The 19,905-nt window shown below is 46.0% G+C and overlaps 1 protein-coding gene across 6 annotated transcripts in view; it reads left to right on the forward strand.

The window, feature by feature from the left end:
• IQCG (IQ motif containing G) overlaps positions 1 to 19,905 on the forward strand; it is a 108,538-nt gene that overhangs the window by 43,149 nt on the left and 45,484 nt on the right. For 5 of the 6 annotated variants that reach the window (XM_063916563.1, XM_063916568.1, XM_063916567.1 and 2 more), the window contains exons 3-6: positions 978 to 1,225; positions 1,365 to 1,493; positions 2,267 to 2,348; positions 9,276 to 9,437. In XM_063916563.1, the coding sequence (XP_063772633.1) occupies positions 978 to 1,225; positions 1,365 to 1,493; positions 2,267 to 2,348; positions 9,276 to 9,437 (621 nt within the window). The remainder of the gene's footprint in view (positions 1 to 977; positions 1,226 to 1,364; positions 1,494 to 2,266; positions 2,349 to 9,275; positions 9,438 to 19,905) is intronic. The other variant, XM_063916569.1, reaches the window with a different exon arrangement.

Raw genomic sequence — 19,905 nt, forward strand, 5'->3', positions numbered from 1 at the left:
ATGACAATTCTGGTTATGGAGTACACACATGCCCGAATGCTCAGTTGCATGCACCTACTTTTTTAGATATTCATCATCATTATCAGCACACACTTGCACCTGCACCAGCTCTCTATTTGGTGCAAGAGATCATCTGATATTAGACACATATTTACCTATGCATTACTCTTCATAGCCATACAGAATTGTCTGCATGCTCTCAACACGCCCTCTATCAACATAGGCCATGTGTGATATCCCTTTCACACAGCCTGAAGCGGGTCGCATCCTGGAGCCTGACACGGGAGCTCCCAGGATGCGACCCGCCTCAGGTGCCCCATACATGATCTCCAAGCGCAGCCCGTACACACACAGTGAATGGGAAACGGGTTGCATCGACTCGGCTCCCGTTCACACCGCACAGTGAGCCAGGTTGAACACGAGTTCAACTCTGCTCGCTACCAGGGTTGAAATACCGGGTCGCTGCACCTGGTATTTTCCCCCTGGCACCTTTCAGACCGCACATGAACATGGGTTATGCTCGCTCATGTGCCAATAACCCGTGTTCATAGCTGGCGGTCTGAAAGGGGTATGAATGTGCAGTTATCCCCATTCATCTGCATGTGGAATTGGAACTGAGATGCGTACAGCTGAATCACCCATTAATGCGTTTGCAGTGTTAATAAAACACAAGATCTATAAACTGGACTTGCAGGCAACTCTGAATTGGCCATAAAGTTCATACTGAATTCTGGGAGGACCATGATTGCACAAAAAAGCACCTACCTGTGATCATTCAGTATGAACGTTGTGTGTGTTCTCAATAGGATTGAATAACTCTTATTTACAATATACAGATGCTCTGTTTGAAAATACCACTTACTTATACAAACTCTGCAGTGCTACTTTGTAATGGGAATTTTATTTTCCCTAAAAGTTTCTGCAACTTGCAGTTAATGTGGCAGTAGCGTAATTATCACTCTGTTGTGTGATTTCAGATTGTTGGAAATGAAATTGGTAAAATCTTGAAGACTCAGAGGCAACTGCAGGGAACGTTTGAGGAACTGATTGGAAGCCGTGCGGATGTCCAATTGGCGCCACCTCCCATGTCACATAAGTTGCTACATTTGAAAGATCAGATGCATGAAACAAGTGAAAAGCTGAAAATGAGCAATGTACAGTTTCTGAAGGCTGTGAAGCAAAGTCCTTTAACTTCTGACAACCTAAAGAAGGTCCAGGCTGACAGGTAAGGCAGCCACTTTGTGTCGTGTAAGTGGGTCAGGCTGATACTGACAATGCCCAAAAACATAACTGTGATATCAGAACCCAAATTAACCATTTACTACCAGAGCTCTCAGTCACAATTCTCTCATTTGCTCTCACAGACAATTTGCAGCAGACATCATTGCTGATATGTTGATTGAGCTGGAAACCTCAGGGTCATTTCTGAGCCTACAGCGTGCCGTGGCCATGGAGAAAGAGAAAAAAGCAAACTTCTACGACACAATAGCAAGGTGAAAATGGCGGCACTTGTTTTTGCCATATAGAAGTGAGGATGAGGAGCAGGTGAGCTGCAGTGGAGGATATGAAGCTACATACAGTTGATCTGTACATAGAGTGGGAGTGGTGGCTGCACATATGTGAGAAGGGGCACATAGGGTGATAGTAATGCCACCTATAAGTGAGAATTTGGGTGTGGTGCTACACGTAGCTGAGAATGACCAACTAGAATGGGCATTGTGTTGTACATACAATGGGCACATTGAATAGTTATTGTGAGACAAGAATAGACACATATACGGCATATGGTGATGCACACAGGTAAGAATGAGCATATATAATGGATATGGTGATGCACACAGGTGAGAATGGGCCGTTAGAATGGGTGCTGCAGACAGATGGGAATGGGGACAGAGTACTTAGTACAACTTAGAGAGGAATGACTAGAGATGATATGATACTGTATGAATATGGTGAGGGTAGTTACAATGTAATGCCACTAACAGTAGAGGTGTGATGGCACACAGAGAAGACATGTTCTGGAACGCATGAGGTGCTACACTATGGGAAGAATGGGTGCAGATGATGTGTTGTGTGCCAAGTAAAAGAAGGGGTGGCAAGTGTTATTCCACACCTACATCGCAGGGGCTACAAGGTGTGCCTAGTGCTATTCACAGATAACATGATGTTGTTGACCTATATTGTGACTGTCATTTTCTAAGCTTATAAAATAAGCTTGGACAATTACATATCCTTAATGTCTATCATGCTGTGCTTCTTTCCCCAGAGAACAAGAAGGAAGGAAGAAGATAAAAGCTTTGCAGAAGCAGCTGCAGGATGTCAGACTGGAGAAGAAAGTGGAGATGCAGGTAATGCAAGTAGTCCTCAGGTCGGCGAGGCTTATTAGAAGTGTCATACCATTTCAAGATACAAAGATACAAAGGAAAAATATATAAGCAATATATATTGTGATCAGGCACTATCGTTGGTTGTTTATTCCAAAGCAACTGTTAATAAAGTCTCCTGAGCAAAGGTTAAAGAATAAAAACAGCGCTGGGTAGTATACTGTAGAAATGAATGTTAAATAATTTAAATGGGAATAATAATAATAATAATAAAAATATATCATTCATAATAAGACAACCAACAAGGTAAAAATCCATTACAAAGCAGTTGCTGATAGGTTCAGTTGAATCAATATTTCTGGGCAAATGCGATCTTATTGGGCAGTTCAGTCAAAAGGGTGCTTGGCCCCACCAATGGTTTAACATCCATCTTTAACCACTTAACTTACAATTTTTTTTCCACCAAAACCAATCAGAAATTGATTGGTTTTTTTAAATGAGTGAATTAGGTGAAGAACATGCATTTAAACTTATCCAAAATTATTTTATTAAAAAAAAAATATATATATATATACAGGTTGAGTATCCCTTATCCAAAATGCTTGGGACCAGAGGTATTTTGGATATCGGATTTTTCCGTATTTTGGAATAATTGCATACCATAATGAGATATCATGGTGATGGGATCTAAATCTAAGCACAGAATGGCTTTATGTGTCATATACACCTTATACACACAGCCTGAAGATCATTTTAGCCAATACTTTTTATAACTTTGTGCATTAAACAAAGTGTGTCTACATTCACACAATTCATTTATGTTTCATATACACCTTATACACACAGCCTGAAGGTCATTTAATACAATATTTTTAATAACTTTGTGTATTAAACAAAGTTAGTGTACATTGAGCCATCAAAAAACAAAGGTTTCACTATTTCACTCTCACTCAAAAAAGTCCGTATTTCGGAATATTCCGTATTTCGGAATATTTGGATATGGGATACTCAACCTGTATATAAAAATATATATTTTTTATATATTTATAAATAAAATTGGGTTTTCAAACATCAGTCAGCATCATCAAACACCAGGAACGTTGGAAACATTGGGACCATTGCGACTTTAGTTTTCACAGCCGTTCAGTCACCAGGTACACACTTGGGGGGCTGGGGGGTTTATTTACACTTCCCCAGCAGCTATTGTCTGCAGCCGCCGATCAGCAGTGAACGGCAGCATGGCACACACTGGGGGAGGGTGCAGGGAGGCAGAGGGACTGGAAGGTCCCTCCGAGAGTAGCAGCTGCAGGAAGTTTCATGCCAGGGAAGTGGTTAAATACTTAGTTACTGGCTCTGTTGTTGTCCTTCATAAGGATCCAAATTAGCGATGGTTCTAATGTGCAGAGGAGTCCAACGCAAAGTCACTAGTTTCCTTTCTCCACAATTGGTATAGTAGTTTGCTGGTGGTTCCGAGTGTGCACAAAGTCTTACTGCCAGTAAAGGAGCTCCTTGTCACAATGCCCAATGGTGCAATGCCCGTCACTAACGCATTCCGCCGCCACTGTGCAACTTTTTCAAAAATGTCTCTCAATGTCCAAAGTGTCCTTTATATAGGGTTACTTATTAAGGTTGTCAATCAACAATGTTTCTCATTGGTTCACTATTAACATCAATATTGTGAATAATCATATATTTGGTGGTAAAAATTTTAGGAGGCAAACCATATTTCCACGATTAGGTCTTTATTGTGAAATTATCATTAGATAAACATCTTTTAATCACGTGACTGGACTGGCACTTTGGCTACGCTGTATCAAGTAATTATTTGTCACTGGAGTGTCAGTCTATGAGTTATACAGTATACTATATATGGCTCAGGAAAGATAATCCAGTGCTAGCAGTAAATGAAAATATAGGTTGAACTCGATGGACAGTTGTCTTTTTCAACATCAACAACCATGTTACTATGTTATCTGTCCCCATCCTTTGGGCGGATCACTTATCTGACTTCTGGCTGCGTTCCAGACCTCAGTTTCAGCCAGTGGCCAGGTTGCTTGATGCGTGTTATTGACGCCCCTACAGAGACTATGGGGTATATGCAATTGCGGTCGAATTCATGAAAATGTCGAAAAACGGGGCATTTTCGACAAAAAAAACCTGTCGAATTGGATTCGACAATGCAATACAGTACTTTTCGTCAAAATACCTGTTGTTTCAGATTCGACTTTTTGCAAATCGACATTTTCAAAATTCGACATATCTGCAATGGTCAAAATGCGGCTTTTCGACAAAAGTATATTCAATTGAAGAATGTCAATTCGACAACAGTGCTTTTCGACAGTCATTTCGTCAATTTCAGTCCGCCTCATTTTGCTGGCAGAATCGAATACATTTTTTTAAAAACATGTTTTTTTTGTGTTTTTTTTTATTGCTAATAGCATATCTATTTATATTGGAAGGGATTATGTACTTGGTTTGTCTATTAGGAGCCACAAGTATTATTTATATATTTTTTAAAAGAATATATATTTTTTTTTACTGACTAAAATAATATGGAGAGATCAGAGCATGTTTTTCAGTGGGAAGGGGTGGGAATGGGTTAAAAATCGAGAAAAAAAATGCGTGGGGTCCCCCCTCCTAAGCATAACCAGCCTCGGGCTCTTTGAGCCGGTCCTGGTTGTAAAAATACGGGGGGGAAAATGACAGGGGATCCCCCGTATTTTCACAACCAGCACCGGGCTCTGCGTCCAGTCCTGGTGCAAAAAATACAGGGGACAAAAGACGCACTGTCCTACTATATACTGCTCACAATAATGCAGCACAGATACGGATAGTATACTTGACACAGAGCTGCAAGATACAGCAATGGCCTACTGTACCTTACTATATGTATACTGCTGGTCCCCAAAATGCTGCACTGTCCTACTATATACTGCTCACAATAATGCAGCACAGATATGGATAGTATACTTGACACAAAGCTGCAAGATACAGCAATGGCCTACTGTACTGTACTATATGTATACTGCTGATCACCAAAATGCTGCACTGTCCTACTATATACTGCTCACAATAATGCAGCACAGATATGGATAGTATACTTGACACAGAGCTGCAAGATACAGCAATGGCCTACTGTACTGTACTATGGGGTATATGCAATTGCGGTCGAATTCCGTCTGGAATTCGACCATTTTTAAATTCGACAGTCAGACACCCTCCCGCCGGGACCCGAATTCGACATATTCAATAAAAAACGGATTTGACAGTCCCGCTGTCGAAAAAAGGACCAATTGACGATAGTGTGCGTCCTGGATTCGACTTCATGGACGGCACAAAAGTGTTTCAAAAAATCAAGAAAAAAATGCATGGGGCCCCCCTCCTAAGCATAACCAGCCTCGGGCTCTTTGAGCCGGTCCTGGTTGTAAAAATACGGGGGGGGGGGGGGGGGGGGGGGGAGGGGGGGAATGACAGGGGATCCCCCGTATTTTAACAACCAGCACCGGGCTCTGCGTCCGGTCCTGGTGCAAAAAATACGGGGGACAAAAGACGTAGGGGTCCCCCGTATTTTTCACACCAGCATCGGGCTCCACTAGCTGGAGAGATAATGCCACAGCCGGGGGACATATTTATACCGGCCCCTACGGCCGTGGCATTAAATCCCCAACTGGTCACCACTGGCCGGGGTACCCTGGAGGAGTGGGGACCCCTTAAATCAAGGGGTCCCCCCCCCCCTCCAGCGACCCAAGGGCATGGGGTGAAGCCCAAGGCTGTCCCCCCCCCCCATCCAAGGGCTGCGGATGGTAGGCTGATAGCCAAGTGACAAAATAAAGAGTATTGTTTTTTGTAGCAGAACTACAAGTCCCAGCAAGCCTCCCCCGCAAGCTGGTACTTGGAGAACCACAAGTACCAGCATGCGGGGGGGAAACGGGCCCGCTGGTACCTGTAGTTCTACTGCAAAAAAAATACCCAAATAAAAACAGTACACGCACACCGTGAAAGTAAAACTTTATTACATACATGCACGCCGACACACACATACTTACCTATGTTCACATGCCGACTCGGTCCACTTCTCCAAGTAGAATCCACGGGTGTGGTTCGTTTTATCGACAGTATCTAGGTCGACAATGTTTAGGTCGACCACTATAGGTCGACAGTCACTAGGTCGACATGGATGGAAGGTCGACAGGGTTTCTAGGTCGACATGTGCTAGGTCGACAGGTCTAAAGGTCGACATGAGGATATTTTTTTTTTTTTGGTGTCGTTTTCTTCGTAAAGTGACCGGGATCCCAAATTAGTGCACCGCTTCGCTCGCCATGCTTCGGGCATGGTGCCTTCGGTCCGCTACCGCTTCGCTCGGCACACTTTACCGTTCCAATCGTAGTCCACGTAGATCGTTAAGTATGAAAAAATCCCCCCCCCCAAAAAATGTGAAAAACTCATGTCGACCTTTAGACCTGTCGACCTAGCACATGTCGACCTAGAAACCCTGTTGACCTTCCATCCATGTCGACCTAGTGACTGTCGACCTATAGTGGTCGACCTAAACATTGTCGACCTAGACACTGTCGATCTTCAGACCGGATCCCGAATCCACGGGGTACCTGAAAATAAAATTATACTCACCAAAATCCAGTGTAGATCTGTCCTCTTCTTTTTTGTACTTGGCAAAAAAATAAAACGCAAAAGCCGGACCACGCACTGAAAGGGGTCCCATGTTTACACATGGGACCCCTTTCCCCGATTGCCGGGACCCCCCGTGACTCCTGTCACAGAGGGTCCCTTCAGCCAATCAGGGAGCACCACGTCGTGGCACTCTCCTGATTGGCTGTGCACGTCTGAGCTGTCAGACGGCGCATAGCACTATGCCGCGCCATTATATTCAATGGTGGGAACTTTGCGATCAGCGGTTGAATATCAATATCAATATGCATGCTGTGTTCTAGGAACACATGCTGCATGCACACTGCCGGGGGACATAATGCATTGGTGGGCAGGGGATATATTATATACATTGGTGGGCAGCGGTTTGTCCCCCGGCAGTGTGCATGCAGCATGTGTTCTCAGTACACAGCATATCAATATGCATGCTGTGTACTAGGAACACATGCTGCATGCACACTGCCGGGGGACATAATGTATTGGTGGGCAGGGGATATATTATATACATTGGTGGGCAGCGGTTTGTCCCCCGGCAGTGTGCATGCAGCATGTGTTCTCAGTACACAGCATATCAATATGCATGCTGTGTACTAGGAACACATGCTGCATGCACACTGCCGGGGGACATAATGTATTGGTGGGCAGGGGATATATTATATACATTGGTGGGCAGCGGTTTGTCCCCCGGCAGTGTGCATGCAGCATGTGTTCTCAGTACACAGCATATCAATATGCATGCTGTGTACTAGGAACACATGCTGCATGCACACTGCCGGGGGACATAATGCATTGGTGGACAGTGGATTTGATTAAATTCATTGGTGGCCAGTGTGTCATTGGTGGCCAGTGTGTCATTGGTGGCCAGTGTTTTATACATTGGTGGCCACTGTTTTATACATTGGTGGCCAGTGGGAATACTGTGCTATACTTACCAAAGACGCGCTGCTCCTCTTCCACGATGCTGCGGCTGGCTGTGCTGCGGCTGCGCTCCTCTTCAGTGACGGCCGGGAGTTCCTCTGATGACAGACGGACGGACGGGCGTGGCGTGCAGGCGGCGGATCGTCGTTATCGTGAGTATCGTTCATCGCTGATACATACACAATGAACGATACCGCACATTGTATATGTCGGTATCGTTCAGATTGACTTGCATGTATCAGTGATGATAGGCCAGCGATGAACGAGCGCGGGGCCGCGCATCGTTCATCGCTGGTATATACACACTGCACGATTTGAACGAGTTCTCGTTCATTAATGAACAAGATCGTTCAAATCGTGCAGTATTATCTACAAGTGTGTAGGGCCTATAAGCAGTCTAGTTATGAAAGTAACAGTTTGGAATCAGAATGGAAATATTTGGACAGCAACACATCACGCTGACTGAAATTCAACTCTTAAGCTCTATACAGACTAGACAATATTTTGGACAATCTGACGTTTTGAGCCGAATCAGAATATCAAATCATCCACATCGTCCAGTGTGTACTCACTACCGCACACTCCTGTGCGTCATTTATCGCATCTTCAGACAGATCTGAAGATATCTCTTACGATTTTGTTCAAATCATCTAGTGTGTACGCACTACTGATATATCTACTACTGATATATATATACACATTTAAATGGTTAACGACCAAACAACCTAATGATGCAAGATATGCCATTAGGTCGTTTGAAGGACTGCAGTGTGTACGCACTATATTGTTTATGCTGTAGTTCAAAGGAAATCGGGACGACCGTCACGTCGTTTGCACATCGTCTAGTGTGTACCCAGCTTTAGAATATATAGTTGAAAGGGTAGCAGTTATGAAATCATCAAAGCCAGTCACGCCATGTGCTCTAAGCAGCAGAGTATATAGTATATATAGTAAATATATATAAGACCTGTATTCTTTTCTTGAAATAAAGCTATTCTTTAGTTTTCTTACCTTGAATTTTTCATATTAGTTCTCAGTTAATGAATACCAACCACTATGCTAAGAAGCCTGGCTATTGTCAGTATTATGTGTTCCATAATATAAATGCAGTGAAGGTGTCTTCTCTACTCATAATATTATTTGTGATTATATAATACATAGTGAAACACTTTGTGGTGATGAAGAAATCGACTGAATAATCTGATAATCTTTGAAAACATTCTGTAGTAATCAAAGTACCCGCTCAGTATGGGGTAGACCACTTGCCATCTTAAAACAAGTGTTTGCACTGATTAGTATGCAGTTTAATGTGGTAAGTTTAGAGCTGTCCATCGATCCAAGAAGCCCTCATTTCATGTTTTGTCTCAGAGTCGTACTGAACTCATCGCCCACCTCAAGGATCAACTGCAGGAGATGAAAGCCAAAACCAGCATGGAAGGCAGGTATGCAAAGAAGGACACAGAGCTGCAAGTGTCTCAGACACAGAGAAAATGCAACATAGTAGAGTCTGATCTGCAGCTGGAGATACAGGTGAGCATTAGAGGAATAACAGTTGTGTTATTACCAGTGTGCTAGCCATATATCCACACAGCAAGTCATATTATTGTTATGCACACCAGTGCCTGCAGGAATGTACTGGTGTTTGAACTGTTATACACACCAGTGCCTGCAGGAATGTACTGGTGTCTGAACAGAGAGGGATGCAAACAAATGAACTCACAGACAGACTGGGAAATATGACATAACATACACAGAAGGTGATAGGGTAACAAAACCAACACAGAGTGAACAGAGAAGCCCAGAGGCTAAGAAACTGGGTGTCTCCCTAGTATTAGAAATGCTCAGATGGAAAAAGCAAGATGTTGTGTTTTAATACGTAGAGAACCCGAAATGCTGTTGCTAAGGGCAACAGCAAAACCCTAAAGGGTTACCAACGGGTGTGGCAGTAAACTCCTTGGTCAGAGATGGAATAATAGACACAAGGAGAGTCTCCACAATGATAATTCTCACTTGCAGGGCCCAGGTTCAGCTTACTGCCACTAAACTGACACATGGACGCCCTGCACAGTGAGAGAGGATTATGCAGGCAGGTCTGAAAGTACAGCCACAAACCTGCTGGGTTCACAGAATAGCAAAAGAACCTCAGCAGGCTAAACGACTGACTCCAGTCTTACTGCTAGGTCTGGATTGGCAGAGTGTAGTACCAAATGCCCAGGCCTATTTGCAGTAAGCAACAACAAAATACAAAGCTACACAGTACTGGCTAACTTTCAGGAACTGACTAACCAACAAAGATTCAGCAGCATCTGCTTAACCTGAGAAGAGGCCTTATAAAGCAGGTGCTGTCCACGCCCCCCTCAGACCTCACAGACTGTGAGCACAAAAACCAGCACCGGATCCCATGCCTGTAACCACTGCACAGCAAAAGACCCGAACCGGAGTATCAGCTGCGCTCAGGTTACTCCGCTAGCACTTGTCTCCCGGTTGCCATGACGACGTGGCAGCACAGGGCAGGAGACCCTAACAGTACCCCCCCTCTGACGAGGGGTCAAAGAACCCCTACCACCGGGTTTATCGGGGAACTGCGAGAAGAAAGAGCGTATCAGTCTGGGGGCATGAAGATCACAACTGCGCACCCACGACCGCTCCTCCGGGCCATACCCCTTCCAGTGCACCAAAAATGACAGCCGACCCCGAACCATCTTGGAGTCAAGAATCCTTTCAACAACAAACTCCCTCTGGCCACGTATCAGAAGAGGGGAAGGTCTTCCTCTGGAAGAAGGATTACTAATCGCCCGTTTTAAAAGGGAACAATGAAATGTTTTATTGATACCCAAAGAACGGGGCAGATCTAACTGAAATGCCACCGGATTGATAACCCTGGTGATCTTATAAGGGCCTATGAACCGGGGGCCTAACTTATGAGATGGCTGTTTCAACTTCAAATTCTTGGTAGACAACCAGACGAAGTCTCCTAATTTGAAGCTGCAGGGTCTTTTCCGCTTATCAAAAACCCTTTTGGTCACTAATGACACAGACACAAGGGCTTTCTTCACTTTCCTCCAAATACCTCTAAGGACCGAAACGACAGAGGAACCACCAGGCGTGGAGTCCAGGGGGTCAAAAGAATTGGCCTTAGGATGATGCCCATACACACAAAGGAAGGGAGAGATCCCTGTAGCAGAGTGAGCCGCGTTGTTATAGGCAAACTCCGCCATTGACAGATGAGCAACCCAGTCAGTCTGACACTTGGAGACATAACACCTGAGGAACTGCTCCAAGGTCTGGTTCACCCTTTCAGTCTGCCCATTAGACTGCGGATGGTAGCCTGACGACAAGCTGACAGAAATCTGGAGATCGGAACAAAATGCCCTCCAGAATTTGGCCACAAACTGGGATCCGCGGTCAGAGACCACATCAAGTGGCAACCCGTGGAGGCGCACAACATGCAGCATAAATAATTCAGACAGGCGTCTGGCCGATGGCAGCCCAACCAGTGGAACGAAGTGCGCCATCTTCGAAAACCTGTCAACGACAACCCAGATGGCTGTCATCCCAGAGGATTTGGGCAAGTCCACAACAAAATCCATTGAAATGTGGGTCCATGGCTTAGATGGAATAGAGAGTGGATGTAATGGGCCAACAGGAACCCCTCTAGGAGTCTTATTTCGGGCACAGATGTCACATGCCCGAACCCACTGATCCACATCCTTAGCCACCGAGGGCCACCACACCGCCCTAGATAGCAACTCCCGAGTTCTGGCAATACCCGGGTGACCTGCCGACTTCTTGGCATGGAATTCCAGGAACACTCGCTGTCTTAACCTAGGAGGCACAAACAAAAGACCTACCGGAAGGTCTGGAGGAGCCTGCTCCTGTGCTCTAAGGACTAATGACAAGAGGTCCTGGGTAATGCCCACTTTAATACATGATGGGGACACAATGGGCAACGGCTCCTCGGTGGTCTCCTGGATTGGAGCAAAACTCAGCGAGAGCGCATCAGCCTTGATGTTTTTTGACCCAGGGCGATATGTTATCAAAAAATTAAAGCGAGCAAAAAACAAAGCCCATCGTGCCTGCCTGGCATTGAGACGCTTCGCTGACTCTAAATATGCCAAATTCTTATGGTCGGTGAGAATTGAGACCACAAACTTAGCCCCCTCAAGCCAGTGTCTCCACTCCTCGAGTGCATCCTTAATAGCCAACAATTCCCGGTTACCCACGTCATAATTCATCTCGGCAGGCGAAAATTTACGGGAAAAGTAAGCACAGGGATGAAGGCGATTATCAGACACTCCCATCTGAGAGAACACTGCCCCAATACCCATCTCAGAGGCATCCACCTCCACCACAAAAGGACGCTCTGGATCTGGGTGTCGCAGCACCTTGGCCGAGACAAATGCCCTTTTGAGACGGGCAAAAGCCGCTTTGGCCTCACGAGACCAGTGAACAACATCCGCCCCTTTCTTAGTGAGTGCCACCAAGGGCGCCACTATAGACGAAAATCCAGCGATAAATCGTCTATAAAAATTTGCAAAGCCCAGGAAACGCTGAAGCGCCTTCAAACTAGTGGGCTGCACCCAATCCAGGACTGCCTGTACCTTGGAACCCTCCATTTGGAAACCTTCTGGGGAGATAATATATCCTAGAAATGCGATTTGCTGAACTTCAAATTCGCACTTCTCCAGCTTCGCCCCAAGCCGGTGGTCTCTGAGTTACTGGAGGACTAAGCGTACATGCTTCCGATGTTCCTCCAGGGAATGGGAGAAGATTAGGATGTCATCTAAGTATACAACTAAGAATCTATCCAAATATTCCCTGAGCACATCGTTCATGAAATCCTGGAAGACTGCCGGGGCATTACAGAGCCCAAAAGGCATCACCAAATATTCATAATGCCCTGAGTGGGTATTAAAGGCAGTCTTCCATTCATCCCCCTCTCTTATTCGGATTAGATTGTACGCGTAGGTCAATCTTAGAAAAAATGGTGGCAGTACGAAGCTGGTCAAACAAGACCGAAATGAGAGGCAGTGGGTATGAGTTTTTAATCGTGATACGGTTCAATTCCCTGAAGTCGATGCAGGGTCGCAATGAACCGTCCTTTTTACCCACGAAGAAGAACCCCGACCCAACTGGAGACTGTGAAGGTCTGATAAATCCTTTAGCCAAGTTCTCCTGAATGTACTCTGCCATAGCCTGAGTCTCAGGACGTGACAGGGAGTACAACCTGCTCTTGGGAAGCTTAGCATTCGGCAACAAATCAATGGCACAGTCATAGGGGCGATGGGGAGGTAGTACCTCTGCAACTTTTTTGGAGAACACGTCCGCAAAATCTGCATAACACCCTGGCAATCCTGGCAAACTTAGCTGCGAGAGCCTGACTGGAAGGCTCAAGCAACTCCTGAAACAATCAGTACCCCAACTAAGAATCTCCCCAGAGACCCAGTCAAATTGAGGATTGTGGGCCCTTAACCAGGGTAACCCCAACACCAATGGGGCAAAAGTACAGACAGTCACATAAAAGGACAATTTTTCAGAGTGTGTGGCTCCAATAAACAAAGAAATCTGGCTAGTGCAAGAGGTAATTTTACCCTGGGATAATGGTTCCCCGTTTAACCCACAGATCTCAATTTCCGACGCCAAGGGTACTAAGGAAACAGAGTGTTTCAGGGCGAATTGGCGGTCCATAAAAACCCCGTCGGCCCCACTGTCCACAAAGGCCTCAGTCTTGACAGTTTGACCGAGGATCTTCAAGGTCACCGGAATGATAAAAGTCTTCTTGGGAAATTCTGACTTCTGGCCTGACAGGATATTTCCCATCACCCTCAGGCCCTGAAGTTTTCCGGCTTTTCTGGGCATGATACTACCACATGACCCTTATTCCCACAGTACAAACACAACCCCTGCTGTCTCCTCCGCGTCTTCTCACGCGAGGAGAGGCGGGTAGCCCCAATCTGCATAGGCTCCTCGGAAAATTCCTCAGAGTCTGAGGTTCCCTTGGGAAAGAAGGAAACCTCGGTCTCCCTTTCAAGCCTACGCTCTCTCAGCCGTCTATCCACCCGGATGGATAACTGCATGAGCTGATCCAAGCTATCAGGCAAGGGATATTGTACCAGTTGGTCTTTTATCTGGTTAGAAAGACCTCTTCGGTACTGGTGTCTCAGGGCTGGGTCATTCCACTGGGTATCATGGGCCAACCTCCGAAACTCCGTACAGTAAACCTCAACTGGCCTTCGCCCTTGCTTAAGGATCGAAATCTGAGCCTCGGCTGAGGCCGTCTTGTCAGGATCATCATACAACATGCCCAGTGCCGTAAAAAAAGCATCAACACTTTTAAGCGACGGACAGTCAGGCTGCAACCCATATGCCCAGACCTGTGGGTCTCCTTGTAGCAAGGAAATCACTATGCCCACCCGCTGAATCTCTGACCCAGAAGACTGAGGCCTAAGCTAGAAATATAACTTGCAGCTCTCCTTGAAACAAAAGAACTGCGAGCGATCTCCAGAAAAACGATCCGGAAGATTTACTTTCGGCTCCTTAACCCCTGAAGGTGCTGCTGCTGCGGGAGCTCCGCCAGCGGCCTGGGAGGTGTGCATTTTAATGGACAAATCATTAAATTGACGAGTCAGGACCTGCACCTGATCGACCACCTGTTGCAACGTATTTTGAGGGGTATGCTCCATATTCCCACAAAATTTCAACAGGAGTATTGGGCTGCTGAATATGTTATGCACACCAGTGCCTGCAGGAATGTACTGGTGTTTGAACTGTTATACACACCAGTGCCTGCAGGAATGTACTGGTGTCTGAACAGAGAGGGATGCAAACAAATGAACTCACAGACAGACTGGGAAATATGACATAACGTACACAGAAGGTGATAGGGTAACAAAACCAACACAGAGTGAACAGAGAAGCCCAGAGGCTAAGAAACTGGGTGTCTCCCTAGTATTAGAAATGCTCAGATGGAAAAAGCAAGATGTTGTGTTTTAATACGTAGAGAACCCGAAATGCTGTTGCTAAGGGCAACAGCAAAACCCTAAAGGGTTACCAACGGGTGTGGCAGTAAACTCCTTGGTCAGAGATGGAATAATAGACACAAGGAGAGTCTCCACAATCCTAATTCTCACTTGCAGGGCCCAGGTTCAGCTTACTGCCACTAAACTGACACATGGACGCCCTGCACAGTGAGAGAGGATTATGCAGGCAGGTCTGAAAGTACAGCCACAAACCTGCTAGGTTCACAGAATAGCAAAAGAACCTCAGCAGGCTAAACGACTGACTCCAGTCTTACTGCTAGGTCTGGATTGGCAGAGTGTAGTACCAAATGCCCAGGCCTATTTGCAGTAAGCAACAACAAAATACAAAGCTACACAGTACTGGCTAACTTTCAGGAACTGACTAACCAACAAAGATTCAGCAGCATCTGCTTAACCTGAGAAGAGGCCTTATAAAGCAGGTGCTGTCCACGCCCCCCTCAGACCTCACAGACTGTGAGCACAAAAACCAGCACCGGATCCCATGCCTGTAACCACTGCACAGCAAAAGACCCGAACCGGAGTATCAGCTGCGCTCAGGTTACTCCGCTAGCACTTGTCTCCCGGTTGCCATGACGACGTGGCAGCACAGGGCAGGAGACCCTAACAATTATAGAACTTCTGATACAATGTACACTGTACAGTTTGGTTTCTGTAACATCTATGCATATTGGTAAAATAATTCTACAACAATGGCCTCAAAAACCTGGAATTGAATTTAAATCAAGTTTGAATTCACATCTAGGTCTGATGTAACTATTGTGTAGTCATATGTACTTCAGTATTTAGCATTTTTATGCCACCTACACAAATTTATTGACATTACTACTCCATCACCCTATTGGGTAACACTAGAACCATGGGGAGTTGGCTTTAAAGGACTCAGGGCCTTATTCAGCTTGGATCGCTATTGAGACAGAAATTGTGATTTTCTCAGAACTGCTTTTGCTAAAAATAGAATAAAAAAAAAGCATGTGAAGAGCTGCCCAGAAAGGTAAAAGACACGCACCGATGCTTCGCAAATTTGCGTATGCATTCGCATAATTGCGATTCATATGCAGAAATTGAGTAACATTGACAAACTTTGGTTGACCTATGTATACGCAGGATATACGCAGCTACAGTTGCAGCGGTGCCATGTTTTTAATCGCAGCTGACGTCCGATGCTCGCCCCGAAAACATCCATGGCAGTATAAGAATGTTACCTTTCAGTTACTTTTAATAAATTTTTCTAGTAGTCAGCTGTCACAGTGGTTGTTATATCATGTGTCACTGTAGGTTTCTAAAAGCCGGCTGAGGAGCTCACTGTCGCATCCTATTATCCGTGGGACTGCCTCCAATGTGTGAGCCTGTCCTACTACTAGAAAGTAGTGTCCGCAGATTCCATACTGCTTTCAGGCAGGCAGCATCGGATACAGTTCGGCACCCAGCCTTATTGTGTACAGGGTCAAGGTGGAGCCTCTGAGGCTGATAAAAAAAAAAAAAGGCATGCAACAAAATTAGTTTGTAGTCTTCGTGGACATCAGGGATGCATACTTACAAGGCCCAATCTGGGAAGGTCATCATTGTCTTCCAAGATTTGCAGACCAGTTTCTTTCTTATCAATTTCGGGCTGTACCTCTCAGTCTGGCTACAAGACTATGGGTATTCGCAATTTTTATAACAGTCAAGTCCAGTGGTGGTAATTCCTTAACTGTATGTCCCACTAATAAACGCATGGACCTTGATTATACAGGGAAATAACATGCAACCATCGACCTGGACGAGTCCTATGGGTAGATCATCAGGTACCAGACAACCAACCATGTTCAAGGCCAGCAAATTATTGTAAAAATAGGAATTTCATACCTACCGGTAATTCCTTTTCTCCTAGCCCGTAGTGGATACTGGGGATCTGTTTTTTTAGTACCATGGGGTATAGATCGGGTCCACTGGAGCCTGGCACTTTAAAACCTTTAGTGTGTGTATGTGTGTGCTGGCTCCTCCCGTCTATGCCCCTCCTACCGGACTCAATCTAGGAAAACTGTGCCTGAAGAGACGAACATACCATGAGAGAAGAAATAATCCAACAGCGGTGAGGCAACAAGCCAACACACAACCAGAACCGAAAGGAGGGTGCTAACCAGAGCAGAGGATAGCAACACCAACTTAACCAGGATAGCAAACTATCCCAACAACATAAAGGGACTGCAAAGGCGGGCCAACCAAATACTTACATATATGAGCAGGAATCGACGCACTAAGGCAGGCGCCCGGTATCCACTACGGACTAGGAGAAAAGGAATTACTGGTAGGTATTAAATTTCTATTTTCTCTTACGTCCTAGTGGATACTGGGGATCTGTACTTTAGTACCATGGGGAAGTCCCAAAGCTCCCAAACGGGTGGGAGAGTGCCGAGACCCCTGTAAAACCGCCTGACCAAACTGAAGGCCATCCTTGGCCAAGGTGTCGAACCGATAGAGTTTCACAAAAGTGTTCGAGCCAGACCAAGTAGCAGCTCGGCACAACTGTAAGGCCGAGACACCCCAGGCAGCCGCCCAGGAAGAGCCCACAGACCTCGTCTAGAGGGCCTGAATAGACGTTGGCAAAGGCAGAGCTGCCGAAGTATAGGCCTGTTGAATGGTCAACCTGAGCCAACGAGCAATTGATTGCTTAGAAGCCGGACGACCAATCTAGGTGGCATCATAAAGGACAAACAGCAAATCAGATTTTCGATGACGAGCCGTCCTCCTGACATAAATCGTCAGAGCCCTCACTACATCCAAGGACTCTGGCCCAATGGAAGCGTCAGACAACACCAGAACCACAATGTGTTGATTCACATGAAAAGCTGAAACTACATTTGGCAAAAACTGAGGACGGGTCCTGAGTTCCGCCCTACCTTCAGGAAAAATCAAATAAGGGCTGTTAAAGGATAAGGCCCCCAATTCAGAGACACGTCTGGCAGACGCCAATGCTAATAACATCACCGTCTTCCAGGTGAGAAATTTTAACTCCACCCTATGTAAGGGTTCAAACCAGTCCGATTGAAGAAAGGACAGAACCACATTAAGATCCCACGAAGCCATGGAGGGCAGTTCCATATGAACAACTCCTATTAGGAAAGTTTGTACTTCCGGCAAGTTGTTACTGGAAGAAAATAGAGTGCGCCGAAGTCTGGACTTTGATGGAGCCTAAACGTAGGCCCATATCCACTCCCGCTTGTAGGAAAAGTAAAAAACAACAATTCTAAATTCCACGGGAGACACCTTCCTACTTTCACACCAGGAAACATACTTTTTCAAGATATGATGATAATGTTTTGACGTCACCATCTTCCTGGCCTGGACCATGGTGGAAATAACCAAGGAGGGATGCCCTGTTCTTGCTGGAATCTCCCTCTCAGCTTCTAAGCCGTCAAACATAGCCGCTGTAAATCTGGATAGGCGAACGGACCTTGTTGAAGAAGATCTTTTTGGAGCGGCAGAGGCCAGGGATCCTCCAGAGCCATGGATAGGAGGTCCGAGTACCACGCCCGTTGAGGCCAATCCGGGGCAATTAGAATTGTTTGAATGCTTTCCCTTCTTAGTCTTTTTGGAACCCTTGGGATTAGTGGTAGAGGAGGGTACAGGTACACAAACTCGTACATCCACGGTGTTGTCAGCGCGTCCACTGCTACAGCCTGTGGATCCCTCGTTCTGGAACAGTAATGGCCTAGCTTTTTGTTGAGACGAGACGTCATCAGATCTATCTGCAGACAGCCCCACCGGTGAATTAACTGTTGCAACACCTGGGGATGTAGGCCCCATTTCCCCGGATGGAGATTGTGTCTGCTGAGGAAATCCGCCTCCCAGTTGTCCACTCCTGGAATGAATATGGCTTATATGGCCCTTGTGTTGACCTCCGCCCAGAGGAGGATTTTTGACACTTCTCGCATCGCCGCTCTGCTTCTGATTCCCCCTTGTCGGTTTATGTACGCCACCGCCGTGGTGTTGTCCGATTGAACCTGGATCGCCTGATCCCTCAGGAAATGGGAAGCTTGCAGAAGGGCATTGTAAATTGCCCTGAGTTCCAGGGTGTTTATCGGCAGAGCATATTCCTGACGTGACCATATCCCCTGGAGCTGGGCCCCTTGGGTCACAGCCCCCCAACCCCAGAGGCCTGCATCCGTCGTCAGTAGAATCCATGATTGGATATTGAAGTTCTTGCCTTCTACCAGGTGAGGAACTAGCAGCCACCATAATAGAGAAATCCGGGTTTTCAGAGATAAGGTCACTTCCTGATGCATGTGAAGGTGAGACCCCGACCATTTGTCCAGGAGATCCAACTGAAATGGCCAGGCATGAAATCTGCCGTATTGGATTGCCTCATAAGCAGCAACCATCTTGTCCAGCAAATGTATGCAAAGATGTATGGACACCTTGCGAGGACGGAGCACTGAGCGTACTAAGGCCTGGATGGCCACGGCCTTGTCCATCGGAAGAAACACCTTTTAAGACAGTATCCAGTATCATTCCCAGGAATTGGAGACGTTGGGTCAGTTCCAGGTGAAATTTCTGGAAGTTTAAAATCCACCCATGACCCGTAAGCAGGTGAGTCATCAGATCGATGGTGTGTAATAGACGTTCCCTGGACATAGCCTTTATCAGTAGATCGTCCAAGTGGGGAATAATGTTGACTTTGGTGAAGACCATCGGAGCTGTGGCCAGGCCAAAGGGCAAGAGCTGAAACTAGAAATGGTCATCCAAGATGGCAAACCTGAGGTAACCCTGATGAGAGGGGCCACATGGGAATGTGCAGGTAAGCATCCTTGACATCTAGGACACTACTGCCCGCAGGGATTCCATCTTGAATTTGAACACTCGTAGATACGGATTTAGAGACTTCAGGTTTAATATGGGTCGCACCGAACCGTCCGATTTTGGAACGACAAAAAGACTGGAGTAAAAACCCCTGTTGCATAACGGAGGAGGTACTGGGA

This window comes from Pseudophryne corroboree, chromosome 4 (assembly GCF_028390025.1).
Source record: "Pseudophryne corroboree isolate aPseCor3 chromosome 4, aPseCor3.hap2, whole genome shotgun sequence".
Lineage (NCBI taxonomy): Eukaryota > Metazoa > Chordata > Amphibia > Anura > Myobatrachidae > Pseudophryne > Pseudophryne corroboree.